This window comes from Copadichromis virginalis, linkage group LG1, assembly GCF_057382275.1.
Source record: "Copadichromis virginalis isolate Kocher_CV1m ecotype Utaka linkage group LG1, C_Virginalis_male_GT1.1, whole genome shotgun sequence".
NCBI classification, from domain to species: Eukaryota; Metazoa; Chordata; class Actinopteri; order Cichliformes; family Cichlidae; genus Copadichromis; species Copadichromis virginalis.
The window spans coordinates 29,358,968-29,377,722 of record NC_140618.1 but is presented as its reverse complement, the minus strand read 5'-3'; the positions used below and the strand labels follow the sequence as shown (position 1 = coordinate 29,377,722).

Below are 18,755 nucleotides of genomic sequence, written 5' to 3'. Positions count from 1 at the left end.
TGAACAATACAGTCACTATGGGGTACATTTTATTGTGTAAATCATGTCAGTCATGGTACCAGTGATAAAATGTTATTTTCCAAAGTAAGCCAAATTAATGATAATTTATTTAAAACATCTCTAAGGTGGAAGTCATGTTAGAAGAAAGGAATGGAGCACTGCTTCAGTGTAATACTGAGTGTGAGTGTGTGTGTGTGTGTGTGTGTGTGTGTATGTGCACAGCATGAGTCACCCTGCCTGCCTGTGATTGGATGGTAGTTTATGGGTGAGGGAGGAGAAAGAGAGCCTTTGGGGGCCGTCTGTCAATCTCTCCTCTGCTCCATTCACACATTCATCTGCATGCAGCGTCATGAGAGAGACAGGGGAAGTGAGCGAGATCTCATTCATAAAAAAAGAGAAAGTTCATTCATACACGCTGCACAATCCTGCTGCGCCTCAGAAAGAAAAGACAGAGGGGAGGAAAGTTGATGTGAAGGTGAAGCTGGGAGCCTGGCAACTGACTGAGAAAGTGTGTGGGTCAGTAGGATGGGGCTGTACTCTGCATGACTAGAGTGGAGCAGACTGGACTCTAGACTTAACAGGACATCCCAGAGTCCTACAGTGGTGAGTTGAATCTGCACAGCAGGATTCCCTTTAAATGATCTGACGACAGAGCGCACCCGACACAAAGATAGTTTTCAGACGCTCCTGAAACCTGATGTTATTTCTTCATCTCCTTTTACCAAAATCTTTAGTTAAAATTCCTTAATGGTGACCTGAATTTTCAAGTTTCCTTTTTTTTTTTTACATTTATTTCAGCGTTCTCCTTTGCTCTGTTTCCTGATTATGAGAGAGCAAACCTTATCCAGGTTGAAATCACAGACGGGACTCCTACCAGGCAGGTCGCTTAATCAGTACAATGAAAATCACAGTGCGGCTGATTTGATTCTGACACTTTCTTTTTCATCTTCTACAGGTATGCTGAAGCGTACTAAATACAGTCGACTGCGCAACGATTCTCCAACATCTCTGGAGGAGAACCCCCAGGGAATGTTGCCCCTGAAGCAGGACCTCTGCTTAGACTCTGAATTCAGTCAGCTGGGACTTGGGATTACTACACACCACGGACCATCCACCCTGAGGGATTTCATCCCCCGCATGGCCAACATCCGACTGCAAAGCCCTATTTCCCGGCAAGGCCTAAAAGGACAGACAGACACAGCCAGAGGCAGAAGCATCAGTGCCCCTACTGACAAACCCTTGTCCAGAACAGAGTGGGGTTCAGGAAGTAATGAGAGATTTTGCACTCACGCTTCCCTCAACGCTCCCCTATCCACGGGCCAAAATCTAATTCACCCTGCTTTGCTCTGCACAAAAAGACCTATCACCCTACAACGGATGGCAAGCCTTCCTTGGACCCCTGGATATCCTCCCTGCTCACATCACAGAGGTGGTCTGTGCTGTGTGAAGATTTCCTCTGCAAAAGGTGATCGTACAGTGGTGGGGACAGGAAGCAGAGCAGTTCACCATCACATCAAGGTACCTGACCCTGCACATGTGCATGATCAGATAGAGTAAACCAACATTTTACTTGCCCAAGTAATTCATATTCTTAATTTTGTTAATGTGTGTAAAATTCTTTGTGTGTAGAAATTACCAAAATGCTGTGCAAGCTCCTTTTCTCTGTACTATGCAAGTCGTCATGACCTAAAGATATGCCAGATTTCAGCAGTGTTAAATTACTGTTTACTTAGTGCCACGGCCAAAATAAATACACACACGTGAACATGGAAAATACACATATGCATACACTCTCTGCTCTATCCACACCGTCACACTCACAGTCACTCCCCTCCTCAGTTAGAGCCTCCTATGTAGGCAGTAGTGACTCATCCTAGCTCTCTGCTTCCCTCTAGTTCAGTCCTGCTATGTGTGTGAATGCATGTGTGTGAATATATCTAGTATCAGCATGCTGTCCTAGAACAGAACCCATCTTGTCCCGATGGCAGAGGTGTGTCCACACAGGCCTGTGAGCTGACCACTGGTGGAAATGAGAATGGACTGTCTGATTGACCTCTATAAACAAGCACACACATATGTTTCTTCTGCCCGCTCAACCCACCCATGTATACATATATTGATTTAAGTCTGGTTTTTATCAATGGACTTACTCATCCTGCCTCCAGCCTATGAGGTCTGCGATACTGAATTTCCTGCCCAGTAGAAGTGGGACTCGTCATAGTGTATTTGAGCACATGGCCTGAATATTGCCTGGTTGCTTCTCTGTCTTCCTCACATCTATATAGTCTGATAAATTCAGTTACAGTCAGACACATGTCAACATTTACCTCAACTCTGAGTTGTCTGGCATTCTAATAAGCTAAAGTAAGACTGTAAAGATTGTACTGGCTACTTGTCGCATGGTTAGAATCTGCTGACAGGTCGCACATTAAAATGTAGTCACAGCTTTTACTTTCTGCTCACTTGCTTTGCTTAAAACTGCCATCTTGCTTTTGCTTTTGTAAGCTTGAGACTTACTTATTTCTTGGGTATTCCAATCAGAATTTGCTACAAAGATTTTAAAGGTTAGTTTTGGGCAGTAATAACTCAAAGTAGCAAATCACTACCTCCGCCAAGGACTGTGTGCCTGTCATTCAGTTTTAATTTTTAAATGTTATTTATAATGTTATTTGTAAGGTAAAGACCCTACAATAATACAGAGAAAACTCCAACAACGAGCATGTACAGGAAGAAAAATTCCCTTTAAAATGGAAGAAACTACAAACTTCTTAAACTAAGAACAAATATAAATATACACAGAGTACAACATTCCCTTTAAAGTAAATACTGCACAGAGAGTGAGCTGCCTTAGCAGAGGTTTATGCTTTCAGAGGTCTTCTTGTTTTGTTTTGTTTTGTATGATTTTATCAGTCTTTGTTGTGGAAGGATTTTGACCCACTCTTCTTTGTAAGGTTGCTTCAGTTCATTGAGGTTTGTTGGCATTCGTTCATGCACAGCTCTCTTAAGTTTCCAATACAGCATTTTCTGTTGTGTTGCATTCTGGACTTTTGGTTGTTGCAGCACTTTTAGTCTTTTCTTTTTCAGCAATTCTGTTGTAGATTTGCTGCTGTCCTTGAGATCATTGTTCTGTTACTTCACCCAATTTTGTCCAAACTTTAGCTGTTGCACAGATGGCCTCATATTTGACTCCTAAATATGTTGCTATACAGAGGAGTTTATGGTTGACTCAGTGACTGCAAGGTGTTCCGGTACTTTGGCTGCAAAACAAACCCAAATCTTCACCCCTCCACAGCTGTGCTTGACAGTAGGTATGAGCTGTGTTTGCTGATATGCTGTGTTTGATTTTTGACAGTCGTTGTGCATCATGGCCACACATTTCTGCTTTGGACTTGTCTGGCCATTGTCCCTAATGTCTTGCGGTTTTTGCAGATGGAACTTTGCAAACCTAAGCCACGCTGCCATTTTATTTTTAGAGAGAAGAGGCTTTCTCTTGGCAATCACTCAGAACAAACTTGTTCAGTCCTTTTCTAATTGTACTGTCATGAACTTTAACGTTTCACATCCTAACTGAGATCTGTAGAACCTGAGATGTAGCTCTTAGGTTTGCTGGGACATCCACTCCCTGGAGTGACATAGTGTTAACATAGCTGAATACTCCAGACCAGCAAACTACCAAAATGTCTGGTTTTTTAGTGGTGGTCACACTTCCAGATGATCATTTAATTAAGCGCATTTGATTAGCACCACCTGCTTACCTTCTTAATGCCAGTGGAAGCAGTTAAGGTGGAGTTAGTTTTTCAGTGTCCTGTGAAATCTCTTTAAGCATCACTTAAAGAACCCTGGGGTACTTTCTTCTGAATAACTAAAATACCTTTATTTTAATAGCATGGTTATATATAACCAACAGACAAACAAAAACAACAACTCCAGTGTGTTTCAGAATACATTCCTTAAGAAGTTAAACCGATTTCAGGAAAACAATGACATAATTTGGATATGAACTTTAAATTTCTGCTCTGCGTATCTAATTTATTGATTGTTTTCAAACTAGCATTTCCATCCCGTCTCACGTGTTCTATTACACTTTTTTTTAAAAACAAAATTCCCATTCCCAGCCACAAAACTCTAAGAACGCACATGGATGGAACTTAAATGACTTAAACACAATGCATAAAACCACTTTCTCTCTCTATCAGCTTTCTGGAACCTTCTCGAAGGCCCAGTTATTTCCATTCCTCTTGACTCGTTACAGCTATGTGTAAATCTATGTTGTCTGCCGCAAATCAGCTCATGAACTTTTCACCTTTTCTGCAGAATCATTTTCTTCCATCATAAAAACTAAAAGTGAGGATGCAATAACAGAAAATTCATGAAAAGTGACCAGACTCCTGTAAGAGTGTTGTGTTTCTTTAATATATTTTAATTGTTGTTGAAAGTGCGCACCTCAGAGTCCTCAGGACTCTGTTGGATGTTCCTGAGACTTTTATTACTAGTATTATTATTATAATATATTTTTCCATTGTTTTTTTTTCTGTGTGTTTTTCTAGTACATGGGTAGTGTGGAAGTGACCCAGTCCATGAGAACCCTTGACTTTGATACAAGAATGCAAGTTACACGGTAGGAGGTCCTCTCTGCACCCCTTTCTAACAAACACAAACAAACACAAATACGAATATATACATCTAATGATATAATACATGAACGTATAATACATGCAACATAATCCTGACTGCAGGGGAATGCCATATATGGATTAGGTGCTGTTTCGCTTGCACACAGATGAGGAAAAAAAGTGAGCAAAATTGCTTTATCCTGAACTCATTTAACATATATTTGCCAAGCTAACCATGTGTAGCTTATTTCAAAAATGTTTCAAAGAGGGAAATCAAATTAAATGTATAATATTTCATAAACGGGGCTTTCTCCTCATCATTTGATATTGAAATCCTAGTGCAGGATGCCATAACACAGCCCTCTCTGTTTACAGAAGCGCTGTTGAATGATGGAGCAGAAAATCCAATTAGATGAATTTCCTCCTAATGATCCCTCAGTCTTATTAAAAGAGAGAGAGGGAGACAAACCTCAATCCAATTCTTACAATGTGTTTTCAAGAAGAAAAACGGTCTTCCTGGAAATCAGCATTGCTTCCTAGGTAGTGGGATGTTCCATTCGTGCGCGTGGGGGTGTTTTTTTGCTTTGCCCTCGCTGACCCAAGCGTCAGAGATACAATCTCAGCTCAGATTGACTTGATTTAAAAAAAGAAACATACCAGGAATATTTTGAAGTGTTACTGCTTTAACACTGCAGATGGAAGTTTGTGATCAGCTATTCTAGTTATGTTTTTTTTTTTGTTGTTCTTCTGTAATTTTTTCTTCACTACAGTGATTATTGCAAGTTATCCTTAAAAGAAGGATTTATAAGTTACAAGAAAACTGAATTTGTAAAAAGCTAAAAGCAAATTAACAAAAACAACATCTTGCAACTAGTTAGACTTCTTAAAAATAAAGATGAGGAGGATTTCGTAACACTGTAAAAGACCACGTGGGCAATGGCAAGCAGCACAACAATTTAATAATGTTTCTAAATGCAAAATTGCAAAGAATTGGAAGATTTCATCATATCATTAAAAGATTCCAAGAATCCAGAGAGACATTGGCGAAGGACAAGGCCAAAAACCAATATTGAAAGGGTGTGATCTTCAAGACCTCAGGCAGCACTGCATTAAAAATAGACAATACACAGATTTTATAGTGGAAATCCATGTGTGGGCAGCTGAAACTCACTGCTAGTGTAGACAGTTTGTGTCCTGGTCCACAAATGCAAATTGAAAATATGCCATACAATTAAAAACAAACTAAGAAACAAACAAAAGCAGTTAAAAAAAAAAGATCCATAAAGGCCGCTACTGTACCTTCTTTAAGCCAAAGCTCATTTAAGATGGAGCGCAGATCACCTGCCTCCATCTCACCCTCCATCCTCCTTTGTCATACCAATCTGCATGTCCTCCTTCACTACATCCCTGAAACTTCTCTGCAGTCTTCCTCTTTTCCTCCTGCCTGCAGCTCTATCTTCAATATCCAGTATATCCGCTATACCTGCCCTCTACTCTCAGTACACATCACAATGTTGTCTGGAAACAGTGTAGTCCACAGAGACTCCTGCCTGACCTCATCTGTCAACCTGTGCGTCATCACTGCAACCTCAGGTCTCAGAGCTGATCCCTGATGTAATCCCATCCCAACCTTGAACCCGTTTTTCCCTCCAGCTGCACACCTGACCACTGTCTCGCTGTCTAACCTGCTGCACATCCTTTCCAGCTCCATCTCTCTGCCTCTGCCAATTTATACAAGTTTTTGAATCTTGCATACAACTCAGTATAAGCCTTTTCCTTTGCCTTTTTTTACTTCTCTCTTTCCTCCCAGTGCTGCTGTCCACTTTCTTATTTCCCCGATATCCCACTTTTTCTTTGCTAATCTATTCCTTGGAATATTTTCCTGTACTTCCTCATTCCACCACCAGGTCTCCTCGTCCTCTATCCTCCATCCAGAGAATACACCAAAGACCTTTTTTGGACTTTCCCTAAGTACTACAGCTGTTCCATTTCCTGTCATCTGGTACCTCTTCTCAACCGACCAACTCTTTCAACATTCTTCTTTCTTTCTTTCTCATTTAATCCTTGGCTCTGTCTTCACAAACGCTTTTTCTTGATTTCCAAAGTAATCATTCAGACTACTAACCAATGCTGCCTGGCACATTCTCTCCTGCCACCACCCTGCAGTCTCCTATCTCTTTCAGGTTGCAGCTTTTGCATAAGATGTAGTCCACCTGTATTCATCTTCTTCCACTTATATACATTACCCTATGTTCCTGTCTTTTGTTGAAGTACATGTTTACCACAGAATATTAACCAAAAATTCAGAAAAAGTTATTAATTGACTTGCATGTAATTGAGTGAAATAAGTATTTAATCACCCAGCCAGAATTCTTGCTCCTACGATTAGCTGTGTGCACATGTAACACACAGATTACAATCAATTACGGATACTCCTGATCTCATCTTGTTACGGACAAGACCAAATACCTGTCAATGGACATCAGGGACAAGATTTTAGACCAGCACAAAGATGGAATGGGGTACAAGACCATCAGCAAGAAGCTCAGTGTGAAGGTGACAACTCTTGCTGCGATTATTCAGAAATGGAAGAAGTTTAAAATGACCATCAGTTGCCTCTGGTCTGCAGCTCCATGCAAGATCTTACCTCACAGGGTGAGGATGATCCTGAGAAAGATGGCGAATCAGCTCAAAACTACACTGGAGGAGCTTGTTAATAATCCTAAGACACTTGGGACCGCAGTCACCAAGAACACTGTTAGGAACACACTGCGATATGCAGTGGATTGAAGTCTTGCAGCACATGCTTAACAAGGCACATGAACAGGCTCGTATTAAGTGAACATTTAGATGATTCAGAGAAGGACTGGGAGAAAGTGCTGAGATTGGGGGAAGAGAAATGCTGAGCATGTGTGCAAACTTAGTGACCAACTACACGAAATGTCTTATCAGTGTGCATGCCAACAAGGGTTTCTCCACCAAGTACTAAGTCATGTTTGGCTTTTGAATCAAATACTCACAGCGACATGCAGATAAAAGGATACCTTTTGTGTAATATGTTGGGTTTTTTTTGGTTGTGTGTACTAAATGTACTCCAAAACTAAAGTAATAAAGTATTGCATTTGAGTAAGTATATTTGGTTACATTCTTCCAGCAGTGCATGTATATGTGCTTTCTGTAGTGTAGTTTTCTTCCTCTCACATGCACATCACATGTCCGCAGGGCACACCAGATCACATACAAAGGTATCTCTGTGTTACTGTGTGCATGTGCTTATGTACATGCTGATCTGTGTCTATGTGTTTGTGTGCAGAGAGGCAATCAGCAGACTTTGTGCGAGGACATTGCTCAAAACAGCAGTGAAAGCTAAAAGGGTAAAGCTTGTGTACACAGACAGGCACACACTCATACTCACACACTCTCTCTTTCTGCCACGTTCAGCTGGAATAACAGTGGTTTTTGTCATCATTAGCCTGTTTGCAAGGGACTGTCTTCTGTTCTGGGTCAGACAAACCTGCAGTTTTCTGGAAGAAGGATCATCCTCACTGTCTCCACCGACAGTATGACTCTAATCGCTGCCTCGTCCTTACAGGTGACAGTGTCAGCATGTTAAACCCCATCAAAACAGCCTCATGTCAGGTTTACTGGCAAACCTATCTGCTATTGTATCATTTCCTCTTTTCTCTTTCACAGAAGATTGCCCACCACCCCATGCAGACCATTTCATTTGCCTCCGGTGGAGATTCAGTATGTTCATATTCTCAAATCTTTCCCCTTGTACACGTTGATGATCAGATAGGGACACAAACAGGGTAGCAAGAGCACAATCACACACACAGTGAGTAATTTGATTTAGTCTGATTATTGCATTGGTGTACTACCATTTATGGAGGATTAAATCATTTCCTGCCTCAACTCTTGATCATTCTGCTCTTTTAATTAGTGGTACAAGGTCAGCATCTGAAAGCATGCTACAAATGAAACTTCAGACTTTGGCAAAAATGTCTAAACATTCCCTTGTGATTAATTTTAATGAATATGATTTATGCAAAGAACCTCTGATATTCAACAGTATATTATCCCCAGCATTCAGAGTGTGCTGGGGGTATACTGACCTTTATTTTGTTCAATTTAATTTGGATTCTTCATTCTTGGGAGTGTGTCACGTGAATGTTTTGCCTGTTTCAGAAGCGAAGCCTTCCAGAAAAGTTTGACAACCACCTCCTTAAGTGTTTAAAGCTTGTTGGTACTATATAAAAGAGCTGGCAAATATAAAGAAAAGATTTTATTTGATGGGTTATTTCTGCTAGAACTGTAGCAGTGATTAATCATGTGACTGCTTGTGAGTTTTCTCTTAAGGATTACTCTTTCAAGTCTGAGTCATTTAATAAATGTGTCTGTTTACGGTTTTACCCTTAATTTGGCTCATTGTAAAACTCTTGAATGTAATTCTTGTGCTAATTAATTGCTAAAGGCGACAAATCATGAAATCCTTTGCTGTGACTTATGCACTCATCAGAGCTAACTGCCTTCATCATCTTTACACCTTGCCAAGCGCTTATCAGACTAATTACTCAGGTCTATTCTTCTTAATTTGTTTCCCTCTGTGCGCACATATATCCACATGACAGGATTCAAGTTATTTGGCCTGAGTGAAAATTTCCTGTGCCCTAAAAATGTGTGTAATGAACATAAAAATCAATGCAGATCTGTCTGTAGGGCATGTGGTTATTAGCTGCTGTCTAGGTCAAACTGCATTTTGGTTGGCCTTTTAGTTCAAACACAGATTCACTACAAATCATGTGCAGAAATATACACTGACTAAAGATGAGAGAAAATAAGAAGGTAGTTACTCTCTGGGAAAGACAACACCAGCAAAGCTGTGGATGGGATTATAGCTCACCGTTTTTAATTAATTAACCATACTAATCTTGTAGTGTGCTCTAAGCCTCTGCTCAGCTGGCTTGGGCACATGAAAGATAGCAAAGGGGAATTAAATTCAGTCTGACACAGAAGCTTTATGGTGAACCATATTCAGCTTACTGTGCTCTTGTATTAGGCTGAACTCTTCAGACGAAGCGTACACGTGGATGAACATTAACTGAAAATAATGGGTGAAAATATAAATTGAAATTGAGCTTTCCACATGGAAAAAGTCTATCGAGTCATTTTTTGCATTTATAATTTATAATCATGCCTTTTATTGTGTTTTTCTCTCTCAATTTGTTTACAGGACATGGCAGATTACATTGCTTATGTAGCTAAAGACCTTGCCAATGACAGAGGTATGAGAGAGAGTTTGCTTTGAGCTGGCCTTACACTCAAATTTCAATTTACTGATTGTTATGAAAATAATGTTTGACTTTTGCTCTCTATGGCAGCCTGTCACATCCTGGAGTGTCCCGAGGGTCAAGCCAATGAGGTTATCAACAGCATCGGTCAGGCCTTTGAGACGCGCTTCCGCCACCTTCTCAGCCAGACACCATCGGTCCTGTCCACCAGTTCCAGGTTATAGCTCTTACATGTATATATGTGAATATATATATATATATATATATATATATATATATATATATATATATATATATATATATATATATATATATATATATATGCATGTGTGTATATATACATAAATATTATAGTATATTATGGATTTGCTATTAAATATAGAAACAATATTATGCAGTATTTACTGTATGGGGCAGGGATAGTGGTGGTGGCCCCATGATCGGAAGGTCGGGAGTTCGAAATCCACTGAACAGCTACCCTGAGGTACCCCTGAGCAAGTTACCATCCCTACACACTGCTCCTCGGGCGCCCAATGGCTGCCCACTGCTTCACAGAGCGTATGGGTTAAATGCAGAGAGGAATTTCCCCACGGGGATCAATAAAGTATACATTATTATTATTATTATTATTATTATTATTATTATTATTATTATTATTATTATGTCAGTGACTCTGAGTGAATTCATATGTACATATAAGTATAGCTGAATATATGTGTATATGTATGATTGTATATAGTGCCATAAGTATTGGCCCCCGTCCTGATGTTTGCATATTTGTTACATTTAAATGCTTCAGATCAACAAATAAATTTTAATATGAGACAGAGAACCATAATCAATACAAAATGCAGTTTTTAAATGATACGTTTGGTTTATTAGGGCTAAAAACTACCTGAACCTACTGGGCCTTTGTGAAAAAGTAATTGCCCTCTAAATCTAATAACAGGTTGTGCCACCCTTGGCGACAAGAACTGCAATCAAGCACTCGTGATAACTAGAATAACTGAGGTGTGGAGGAATTTTGGCCCACTCTTCTTAGAAGAATTGTTTTAATTCAGACATACTGTTCATGTTAAACAAGCATGATTTATGCTTAAGTATCTCAATCAGATCATTTTGGCCTAATGAAAGTCCAGACTTTGAATAACCCATCAATATTTTTTTGAACCATTCGGCGTTGGACTTTATGGTCTGTTGAAAAAACCAAAGCGTCATTAAGCTTCAGGGCACAAATTGATGTCCAAACGTTCTCCTTCAGGTATTTCTGCTAGAGAGCAGAATTCATGGTTCCAGCAGTTTCAGCAAGTCCTCCTGAAGCAGCAACGCAGCCTCAGACCACTACACTACCACCGACATGTTTGGGGCACAAACCTTCCACAAAGTTCAGCTTTATCTCATCGGGCCACAGAATATTTTTCCAAAAGTCTTGGGGGTCATCAAGATGCTAATTGGCAAATGTGAGATGAGCCTGTGTGCCTTCCACTCCTGGGAAGGTTCACCACTATCTCTCACTATCTCACCCGGATATATGTAAATTAGTTTGTTTATCGGTTGTTTTTGAGATCTTTTAGCCTGTTTCACTTTGTCAGACAGGTTCTATTTAGGTGATTTGTTGATTCAGCAGGTCTGGCGGTAATCAGGCCTGGGCAAGTGAAACTGAACCCAGGTTTCAAAAAAATGTCATTAATTACGGTTAATTCATGGTTTAGCAAGGGAAGGCATATCAGGGTATCTTTATCTGATATTAAAATGTATCTGTCTTTTCTGTCCTTCCTTCCTTCTACCAATACCTCAACACTGTGTATATTCAGACCGGCACTGAGAATCTGTCACAAATGGTGCCCAGAAGAGTTAATAATAAACCAAAAGGCAAACCGGGAAGGAGAATTCAGTGAACACCGTGACTATTACAATGTGAACCCAGGAGACCCAGGTGGAATAAAAGACTTTCAGGTCACAGAAGAGGAGAGCAAAGAAGATGCTAACATTCACAGGGTAAGACTTACCTGTAACACCAAAGCACTAATAATTTACAGTCACTTGAGTTTGTGTATATAAGGACAGGACCTTGAACACAATTTGTTCAGAAAGAAAAGTTCCCATTGTTGTTGTAAAAGCTTAAAACCACATCTCTTGGTGCTTTTCAGCATTTTTAAAGTGGTCGACTAGCATGAATACAGTTTAGTTTTTGATAGTGTTATGTCATAGCTTGTCACATTACAATTTGAAACATATTATGTTGCAATGCATGAGACTGCATTATTTAAACTTATATTGTATAGGATGTACTGTAGACTATAATCACATCTATGGACTAAGTTCACAAACTTAGCATTGGCTAAGTGAGATTTTTTTAGGAAAATTTAAACTGTTATATAATAGTCATTGCCCAGTAAAGAAATATAGTAAAAAACAAAAATATGCAGAGTGCCCATGGATTACAAAAGGATTGCAAAATGCATGTAAGAAGAAAAATACCTTATACAGAGAATTTATAATGAACAGAAGCACAGAAGCTGAAAATAAATACAAGAAATATAAAAATAAATTAACGAGTATTTTAAGGTCATGTAAAAAGGAATACTATGAAAAATTACTGATTATGAATAAAAATAATATTAAAGGGATCTGGAAAACATTAAATACCATCATCAAAAAGGGCTCGGGGCAGGCAGACTATCCTTCGTATTTCGCAAATAATGATAGAAATATTACTAATATGAGAGATGTGGTAAATGAGTTCAATAAATTCTTTGTAAGTGTTGGGCCAGACTTGGCTGAAACAATTCCTGATATAACAGATTCTGTAGAGAAAGAAACTAGACTCATTGACCGCAATCCTCATTCAATGTTCTTAACGGTGGTGGAAGAAATGGAAATCATTGATATTGTTGGGAAATCACAAACAAAAAACTCTACAGACTCTGACGACATTGATATGGAAATCGTTAAGAGAGTGATAGAGGGCATTTCCAAACCCTTAACACACATTTGCAATTTGTCCTTACAAACTGGTGCATTCCCAAAACAAATGAAAACAGCTAAAGTAACACCACTGTTTAAAAATGGTGACAGACACCAATTCACAAATTATAGGCCTGTCTCTCTACTTTCTCAATTTTCAAAAATACTGGAAAAAGTCTTTAGTAATAGACTTGACAAATTTATAGATAAACACAAAATAATAACGGATAGTCAGTATGGTTTCAGATCAAATAGATCAACATCATTGGCATTAATGGAACTGATCGAAAATATCACCAACAATATAGATAAAAGACAATGTATAGTTAGTGTATTCATTGACCTAAAAAAAGCTTTTGACACAATTAATCATGACATATTAGTTGATAAACTGGAGTACTACGGCATTAGAGGAGTGGTGTTAGAATGGGTAAAGAGTTATTTGAGAGACAGGCAGCAATTTGTGAAAATTGGGGAATATCAATCAGAGTGTATGGACATTGTTTGTGGAGTTCCGCAGGGGTCAGTATTGGGACCAAAGCTGTTTATCCTCTATATCAATGATATATGCAGAACATCAGATATACTACAGTTTATTCTATTTGCAGATGATACAAATATTTTTTGTGCTGGAGAGAACTTACAGCAGCTTTTGGAAATTGTCACACAAGAAATGATTAAACTGAAAACATGGTTTGATAGAAATAAGCTATCATTAAATTTGGAAAAAACTACATTTATGTTATTCGGAAATTGTAAAAAAGATGCAGGAGCAAAATTATTAGTAAACAATGTTGAAATAGAGCAAGTTTCGGATACAAAATTTCTGGGTGTGATAATAGATAACAAAATCTGCTGGAAACCTCACATAAAGCATATACAAGCCAAACTGTCAAGAAGCATCTCCGTACTAAGTAAAGTTAAATATTTTTTGCCTTCCAAATCACTCCGGGTACTTTATTGTTCACTTATATTGCCATATTTGGAATACTGTGTGGAAATTTGGGGAAACACATATAAAACTGCACTTCAACCAATATGTAAAATTCAAAAAAAAGCAATCAGGATGATTAATAAAGCAGGATTTAGAGACCATACTAACATCATGTTTTTGAAATTAAAAATACTGAAGTTTATGGATCTTATAAAATATAAAACTGCAAAAATTATGTACAAGGCCAGATACAATATGTTACCAGGAAATATACAGAGGATGTTCTATGACAGAGAAGGAGACTATGAATTGAGGGGGAAATTGAATCTAAGGATTCTTAAAGCACGGTCAAAGGTTAAAACCTTTTGTGTCACTATTTATGGGGTAAAACTGTGGAATAGTTTTACTATAGATCTACAGCAATGCTCAGGAATTAGTAAGTTCATGAAAATACTTCGAAAACTGATTTTGGAAGAATATGATACCGATAAAGATGATCACCCATTGTATGTATAAAAATATCAAATTATATCCAAATTATATCAGTCACGGTAGCCAAGTTTATATAGGTTCTCCTCGTGTATCGTGTGAAGTATGTGATGATGGGAATTAGGTGAATTAGGTGGGATCAATAAGATGTTGAGCAGGGGTAGGAATTAATAAGTATGTTCATACTTCTTCCTACTCCTTTTCAGACCAAACATTGTTACATTATGTCAGACGATTTTGTTTTATTTCATTATATATTTTTTGTTTATCTGAACACATACGTGTGTGTGTGTGTATATCTACATATATATTCGTATCTGTAAATGAAAATATATGTAGTGTGTATATATTGTTTTTTGTTTTATATGTCTGAAACAAATAAAGATACAATACAATACAATACAATACAATACAATTGGCTAAAAGTTTTAGCATTTAGCCAACAGATAAGCTGGATCTGATTACTTTGCAGTAATCGCTGTAAATGCTGAAATGCTTTTCCAGGAGACTTTGTAACTTATACAAGGTCATTTTTAAATGGCAGCCAAAACGTGGTTTTTTTGTGAAGAAATATAGAAATGATGTTGTTATAATTAAATATGATAGCAGGCACACAGTGCACTAGCACATTTTATGGTCTTGTTATTGAGCACAAAGGTTGATCCCAGAGGAGAAACACTTGAGCTACTTCTCACCAAACATCACCTCACAAGTTTTCTTCACTTCCCAGAATTACCAGATGATAATTTCCTGTCATGACTGCTCATCTCTAAAATGTTACCAGCGCAGTTGCCCCTAAACACACACACACGTTCAAACGTGCACAGCCAACAATATGTGTCTGGTGTGTATGACTCATGGTGTGCCATTGCAGGTCTGTTTCCCTCGGCCTGTTTCCCTTTATGAGAACTGCTCCATCACAGATGAGACTCCAGCTCCACCTGCAGGTGAAAATCAACTGCGTTATCCGAGTCCAGTTTCGAGTTTGTCCATATAATGCATGTGTCCCTCAAGTACAATTATGACTTCTATGCCTCTATGATTCAGAGGAAACTGTACTTTACTTTAACTTGGTTATAAAAATCAAATAAAGTGAGCAGTGCTTCAATTGGGGTTTAAAGCTGTTGCTTTTCAACTGTTGTTTTCTTCCTCTATCTAATCTCCATCAGATTTAGAGCAGTCTGAGATCAATACTGAACAACGCTCTCTGCTCACTGAGACGCGGGTCCAGAAGCTGATCCAGGAAGAAGGATGGTTCCACGGCAGGTTGGTAATCAATATCTGTTTGACTATGAGTGATGCGTCAAAATGCTGCTAATTCCAAGGTCATTCTCTCCCGTGGAATTTTGTTTGTTTCATCACAGGTTGGGAAGAGAGCAGGCGGAGTCGCTTCTCACCTGTAGCGGAGATTTCCTGGTCAGAGAGAGCAGCTCTGCCGCTGGTCAGTATGTACTCAGCGGTATGGAGGGAGCTACTGTGCGACACCTACTGCTGGTTGATCCACATGGACAGGTACAGCTCTGCTGGTGGATTTCAAATATCGTTTAAAGAAGAGAAAGAAAGCAACTTTTAAGCATATTTTCCATTTATTGACCAGGTGCGGACCCGTGATCAGGTGTTTCTGAGCGTTGGCCACCTGGTGCGATTCCACATGGAGAATCAGATGCCCATTGTTGCTGGAAGCAGCGAGCTGTGCCTGAAACAGCCGATCCTGCAAACACACAAACATTCACAGACTGCCAGATGCATGGTCTTGAATTAGCAGTGGTTTTTGAGATGAAACACAGAGAGGCCTAGCAACAACAAAAAGAAGAAGAAGAACTTTTAAACCTTTAAACACTTTCAGCTGCCTCAAGAGAAGAGCACCCCTGGACATAATTTCCAGTGAGATCATTTTTCCAAACTGTTGGGACAATTTTGCATTATTTGCCCATTATATTATTTACTGTGTGTTTTGTTTTTTGTTTGAGTAAACTCTCAAGTCACTGCTTGTGCCTGTATTGAGAACAGCCTTTGGCCTGCAGAACATCCTGTCTCGCTCTCAGGCAGTTTGCTATTATTTACTCAGTGTCTCAACACAGTCTCTGGTGTTGGCAGGAAATAACCAGAATGTTGGCAGGCTTTCCAAATCCTTTTCTATATACTATATTTGTCTCGTGCTCATTAGTTTTGATTTTCTTTTGTTTTCGTTCCCACTTTCCATGCTTAACTTGAGAAAAATAACTTTTCATCCCACTTGTTTGTTGCATACTGAATATGAAACTGCAGTGGTCTTTGTATCTAGAAGCCCCATTTAGGTCCACATTACATGTGGTTAAACACATCTTTGGGTCTTTTACACAAGTGATTAAATCGGATTTTGTTGGTGATTTATTTGACGTTAAACCTCTAACCAGAATAACAGAACTTTGTTTTGAAATCGTGTTGCAGTCCATCCAAGAGTTCCAGTCAATTCACGCCACAACAAAAAGATATCAAACTAATGGAATTAGCTTCGAGTGACTAGGGATTGTACCACAAAATAAACAGTTCCTCACAACATTGCCCACATTATTGTTCAATTTAAAAGCATTCAGATGTCATTGTATTCACGATAACATTTAACTGAATAACTTGGTTGTATTGAAATTTTCTTTTTTTCCCCCATTTACTACAAAAACCTTAGATACCCTGCATAATTATGAGTTGTTATACACATACAGTCACCAACCCCTTCGTCATGCATGTAGACATTCCCAGGATGACGATGACGTTTAAATTGAGGATCAGAATGGGAAAGAAAGATGATTTAAGTAACTTTGAATGTGGTGTGGTTATTTTTGTCAGATGGGCTGATCTTATTATTTCAGAATAATACGACCAGCTGACTCACCGAGATTCTAGTGGATTGGGAGATTCACATTGTGGATATGCAGCTGACAAATCGTCACATCCACATGTACATATAGTGATTTTGAATCATATTGGCATGCCATCCTATCAGGTCAATATGGATCAAACTCCCTGAGGAATCTTTCCAGCACCTTGTTGAATCGGTTCCATGAAGAATTAAAGCAGTTCTGAAGGTAAAAGAAGAAGAAGAAAAGTTGATGTTATGGATGATTCATCTTCTGTACTTCATGGGCTGAGCTCACATGGTGAAGCTTGAAAGCAAGAGCCAATAAAATGTATTATTATTATTTCGTAAACTCCATGTTTAGGATCAGCATGGTAATTGCAACTTTGTGCAACAATTTTAAAGATTCTGGCTGTTTTATTGAACATGATTAGGTTTGGCCTTGGGAGTTTTACTCTGTTTCATTAGTTTACTAAATTTAAACACTACCAGCTTTTTGATTGTGATAGATAAAAAAGAAACATGGAGAAAAAAAATTCCCTTGCATTTCAAATAAGTGGCCTCAAATGATTTGGACTAAAGTGGACAGAATTGAGCCCAACTTTAAAGAAAACCCCAGAACATCAGATCCTAGTCAAAAGGTGTGAATATCAAACCATTAATCGCATTATCAAAAACACTGTAGCGTATTTATTTAACACATTATTACATATTCAGAGAAGAGCTTTGAAGGCCTTTCTAGAAGCCTGGAGAACTATTCCTGAAGACTGGTTAAAGAAATGACAAAACGGCTGTCTAAGTTTTTACCTTATGTACTATATTTCCATGTATAGTTGCAGATCTTTCAATAAATCCATTAACTTACTTTCCACTTGGAAAATATAAAGAAATCAACATTTTTACACAATGTGTGTTTCTTAAAAGTCATTATGATTTTTCATTTTATTTAAAATTTTGCATATAATATCTAATTATTTCTTCTTTACTGAAAGAAAACAAAAGGATGTTTCACTGCATCCATGTTTCACTGGATATTTCACACCACAAGGTGGCGCTATCAGTCTTTACAAGAGCTCTTCATCCTATACTATGCCAGCACATTTTCCCCTGATTGGTCAAATAGATCTGGATAGTTTTCTAAAACTGTATCTCCATTTAATCTTATATGCAATATAAAGCAAATTCACAAGAGCTAAATACAAAGAGTGAAACCTTTTTGCATTTCAGTGTCTGTTTTAATGATATTCACACAGATGTGTCTGAAAAATCAGTGAAAATAGCTGGTAATAAACAGCCTATAACAACAACTGCAGCGCTGCTCCCTCAGATTTCAGCACCCTGTCACTTGTAGATTTCGGTGTAGTAAAAAGAAAATGACTGTATGCTCAAAGTATGCAGTGGACTGTTTGGGGCTGTGCTGCCCTCTCAGAGAGACTTGGAGGGTCTCTCCCACACTAATCACCTTCAGCACTGTTTGCCAGGCTGAGACTGAGGAACAACTGGCGGTTGATGGGTAAATAAACTGCTCTGCCAATAACCGAGAGAAAAGCGACAAACACTGATAGGATATCTAAAGAACAGCAACACTCGAAGCCTTTTGTTCGGTAACTCTTTTGGATGTTATC

At 38.6% G+C, this 18,755-nt stretch overlaps 1 protein-coding gene across 2 annotated transcripts; it reads left to right on the top strand.

Moving 5' to 3' along the window:
* The first annotated feature begins 332 nt into the window (after positions 1–332).
* LOC146718981 (SHC-transforming protein 1-like) lies at positions 333–16,667 on the top strand. 2 transcript variants are annotated; one of them, XM_085458267.1, is made up of 14 exons: positions 333–603; positions 799–877; positions 956–1,518; positions 4,548–4,618; positions 7,927–7,987; positions 8,086–8,205; positions 8,307–8,360; positions 9,847–9,898; positions 9,995–10,121; positions 11,719–11,902; positions 15,169–15,241; positions 15,464–15,560; positions 15,659–15,806; positions 15,892–16,667. In XM_085458267.1, the coding sequence occupies exons 2-14, from the start codon at positions 826–828 to the stop codon at positions 16,054–16,056; spliced, it is 1,767 nt and encodes a 588-aa protein (XP_085314393.1). In that variant the 5' UTR covers positions 333–603; positions 799–825; the 3' UTR covers positions 16,057–16,667. The 2 variants fall into 2 exon arrangements, with proteins under 2 accessions (XP_085314393.1, XP_085314402.1); XM_085458276.1 differs by lacking the exon at positions 333–603 and having other exon boundaries at positions 826–881.
* The last annotated feature ends 2,088 nt before the right edge of the window (positions 16,668–18,755 follow it).

Excerpts from the sequence above, each read along its gene's own strand:
- LOC146718981 (XM_085458267.1), top strand. The coding sequence starts at position 826 with ATGAGAGAGCAAACCTTATCCAGGTTGAAATCACAGACGGGACTCCTA. Across the intron at positions 878-955 it reads ACAGACGGGACTCCTACCAG|GTATGCTGAAGCGTACTAAA; the intron begins GCAGGTCGCTTA and ends CATCTTCTACAG. Across the intron at positions 8,361-9,846 it reads TTGCCTCCGGTGGAGATTCA|GACATGGCAGATTACATTGC; the intron begins GTATGTTCATAT and ends ATTTGTTTACAG.